General features: G+C 39.9%; 1 protein-coding gene across 1 annotated transcript in view; it reads right to left on the reverse strand.

Moving 5' to 3' along the window:
• The window catches only part of camsap1b (calmodulin regulated spectrin-associated protein 1b), a 31,418-nt gene that overhangs the window by 9,867 nt on the left and 19,410 nt on the right, over positions 1-2,141 (reverse strand). The window contains exons 7-9 of the mRNA XM_005743124.1: positions 737-878; positions 329-468; positions 156-252 (exon numbers count right to left, since the gene is read on the reverse strand). Coding sequence (XP_005743181.1) covers positions 156-252; positions 329-468; positions 737-878 — 379 coding nt within the window. The remainder of the gene's footprint in view (positions 1-155; positions 253-328; positions 469-736; positions 879-2,141) is intronic.

Genomic DNA, 2,141 nt, shown 5'->3' on the forward strand with positions numbered 1-2,141 from the left:
TCTTATATCGGGATATGAGATTTTGGTCATATCGCACAGCCCTAACCATGGGAGACCACGAAACACTACAATGTAATTCACCACATATGCATACTTCCTTCTCTAATAGGCTTTAATAGTTTAATAATCTTCACTTAATCTACTGTAATACTTACGATCTTTAAACTCCTGGAGGTCTCTGGGCTGGACAAACTCTGGCTTTACTGTCTCAAACCACCAAAACAGCTCAGCGATGAACACCATCACATTGTGCTACACAAAGAGCAGATGGCACGTTATAATACTTAAAATTCACTCTGCAGTACAAATATCTGACAGTTTTTTGTACCTTGAGCACAGGCGGTGAATAGAGCATGTCCTCTGTTGTCAGATAGAAACTTTTATTCAGGTACTCATTGGCAAATTCTCTGAGGAGCTGGATGTTGTACAGGCTATCAGCGATAGAAGGGACTTCCTTCAGGCAAATATCTAATCAGGTGCACAGAGAGCAGGTCAGATCAGGACAACTTGATGACATGATGGCTATAAATGTCACACTGACTGGACAGTGACAGTAAGTAGGAGCAAGTGACAAAAATAGCATCACACAGTTATTAAATTGAGCATGTAAGTAGAGCAAGTCTATTGGCCCCTATAGAAAAATATTATTTGAGAGTGATTTGTGAGATGTAGGTAGTGAACGTGTGTGTGTGTTCGGGAGACAGAGAAAGAAAACGCACAGGCAAGAGCATCATACCTTCCAGCTTCATGAGATCGGAGCAGTAGTAATGGACTACAGTGAGCAGTGCAGCTCCATCACAAACATCCCTCATCAGATCTTCCAGCAATGGAAAGAAGGGCAGCTGTCGACCGGAAGCATGTTCCCGACGATACCGTACCTAACCACCAGGGGGAGAGAATCAGGGTTTTATGAGAAGATAAGCCACAACACACATCCCTGGAACTACCAGTCAAGTGGCACGACACAAAACATCCTACATGGAGTGACTAATATCACAAATACAAATCTCTTTCACATCACAGTAACATCTGATGTGTAAGTTTTTCTTCCAGTTAATGTTAGAACTAATTTAAGCATCAGATCAAGGTTCTCCCCAGTGGTTTCACAGTAAAATGGCATTTGTAATGAAAGCACCAGTTAAAGGCTTCATTTAAATTGATCAACAGCACGTTTAGTGAAGTCTGTTAAAGATGGTTCCGAATGACAAAAGCCCCAGAGGCACCATGATCACCCAATCGAGGGAGAATCCTTGAGACCTGGTTAACTGTGAGAAGATGAAGGTGAAGGTGTTAAAGAGCAGTGACATGAAGAGCACAGAGTAAAAGATCAGTTTTCCATTGACTTTAATGACAAGCAGACCACCAGCGGTGAAAACCAGTGAAACCAGGTAACACGAACCAGCTGACCCAAATGTCAACAGCTTTAATCACTGGCTCACTTTTTGTGAAACAAGTGTATCATTAATACAGAAATTCAGCCTCCCAAGTCACATTTATTTGAATGCCTACTCTTTGAAGCTGGTAATCATTTCAAGAACTCACTGAGGAAATTGAATAGCAACAAGTTAATTAAATGAAACAGACAAATGCACACCCATTTTAGAAGCTAAAAATGAAATCACATACATCCAGACCTGACAGAAAGCCCAAGTACAATGTACTAACTTGTAGTGCTACATTTACCTCCATGTTAGGAAGAGGTCAACTCTGCAAACTAGAACAGGGAAAACTAGAACTGGAAGGTGATTATTATTATTATTATTATTATTATTATTATTATTATTATCATCATCATCATCATCATCCTATGTGCACATGTGTGTACACATGTCCTGCAAATGCCGCTTAATTTAGTGGGCAAAACTGAAGCTATAACCTTTTCCAGATATAATATTAAATTTCGACTTCGAAGGAGATGACACATAATAAATTCAAGCATAGTTCCACATTTAGTTATACTAACAGCTAGGGCTGTGCGATATGACCAAAATCTCATATCCCGATATAAGAATTCTATCGTCCCAATAACGATATAAATCACAAAAATGTAACATTTTCTGTAAATTCTGTGAATCTCGGGCAGCTCGACTTGCGGGAAGTGTTTCCAGCTGGGTGTAGTGTACCTGGAGTCGAGTGTTTTA

This window comes from Pundamilia nyererei, unplaced genomic scaffold (genome assembly GCF_000239375.1).
Source record: "Pundamilia nyererei isolate P.nyererei 1_Seehausen unplaced genomic scaffold, PunNye1.0 scaffold00127, whole genome shotgun sequence".
Classification (NCBI taxonomy): Eukaryota; Metazoa; Chordata; class Actinopteri; order Cichliformes; family Cichlidae; genus Pundamilia; species Pundamilia nyererei.